Source organism: Gadus chalcogrammus, chromosome 7, assembly GCF_026213295.1.
Source record: "Gadus chalcogrammus isolate NIFS_2021 chromosome 7, NIFS_Gcha_1.0, whole genome shotgun sequence".
Lineage (NCBI taxonomy): Eukaryota > Metazoa > Chordata > Actinopteri > Gadiformes > Gadidae > Gadus > Gadus chalcogrammus.
The window spans coordinates 33,567,894-33,568,324 of record NC_079418.1 but is presented as its reverse complement, the minus strand read 5'-3'; the positions used below and the strand labels follow the sequence as shown (position 1 = coordinate 33,568,324).

The window sequence follows — 431 nt, the reverse complement described above, 5'->3', positions numbered from 1 at the left end:
AAGTGAACTTCTCAAATGCGATTAAATAGAAACCTGGGGGATGGATGAGACCGGAGACATTCAGGCCATTCCCAAGGAAAGCCATAGTTGAACTTCAGGCATCTGGTCGGTTTTAAGAATGGGTTTTAAGAATGGAGATCTGAAAGAAAGAGACAAGGAAAAATGCAACATTAAATTTAAAATTGACGTGTTTCAAATACGCTTACACTAACAAACACAACCAAATGTAGTCCAACCTATTTGTGAAATAATGCTTTACATAGACAAACGGCCCCTGTGAAGCATATCTTTAACCCTGCTTACCGGTAGATGTTGAGAGACGGTTTGTATTGTGAATTTATGACTGAGTAACCTGGCCCTGACCTACCCAGTGATCAAATAGACCTTCTGTCGCCCCCCAGAGACACAGTGCCGTCCCCTTATCACGATGG

The 431-nt window shown here is 42.2% G+C and overlaps 1 protein-coding gene across 1 annotated transcript in view; it reads right to left on the bottom strand.

The window, feature by feature from the left end:
- Positions 1–85, bottom strand: part of LOC130386175 (olfactory receptor 6N1-like) — a 984-nt gene extending 899 nt beyond the window's left edge. The window contains exon 1 of the mRNA XM_056594949.1: positions 1–85. This exon is cut by the window's left edge and continues 899 nt beyond it. Within this exon, the coding sequence (XP_056450924.1) occupies positions 1–85 (85 nt within the window).
- Positions 86–431: the final 346 nt, after the last annotated feature.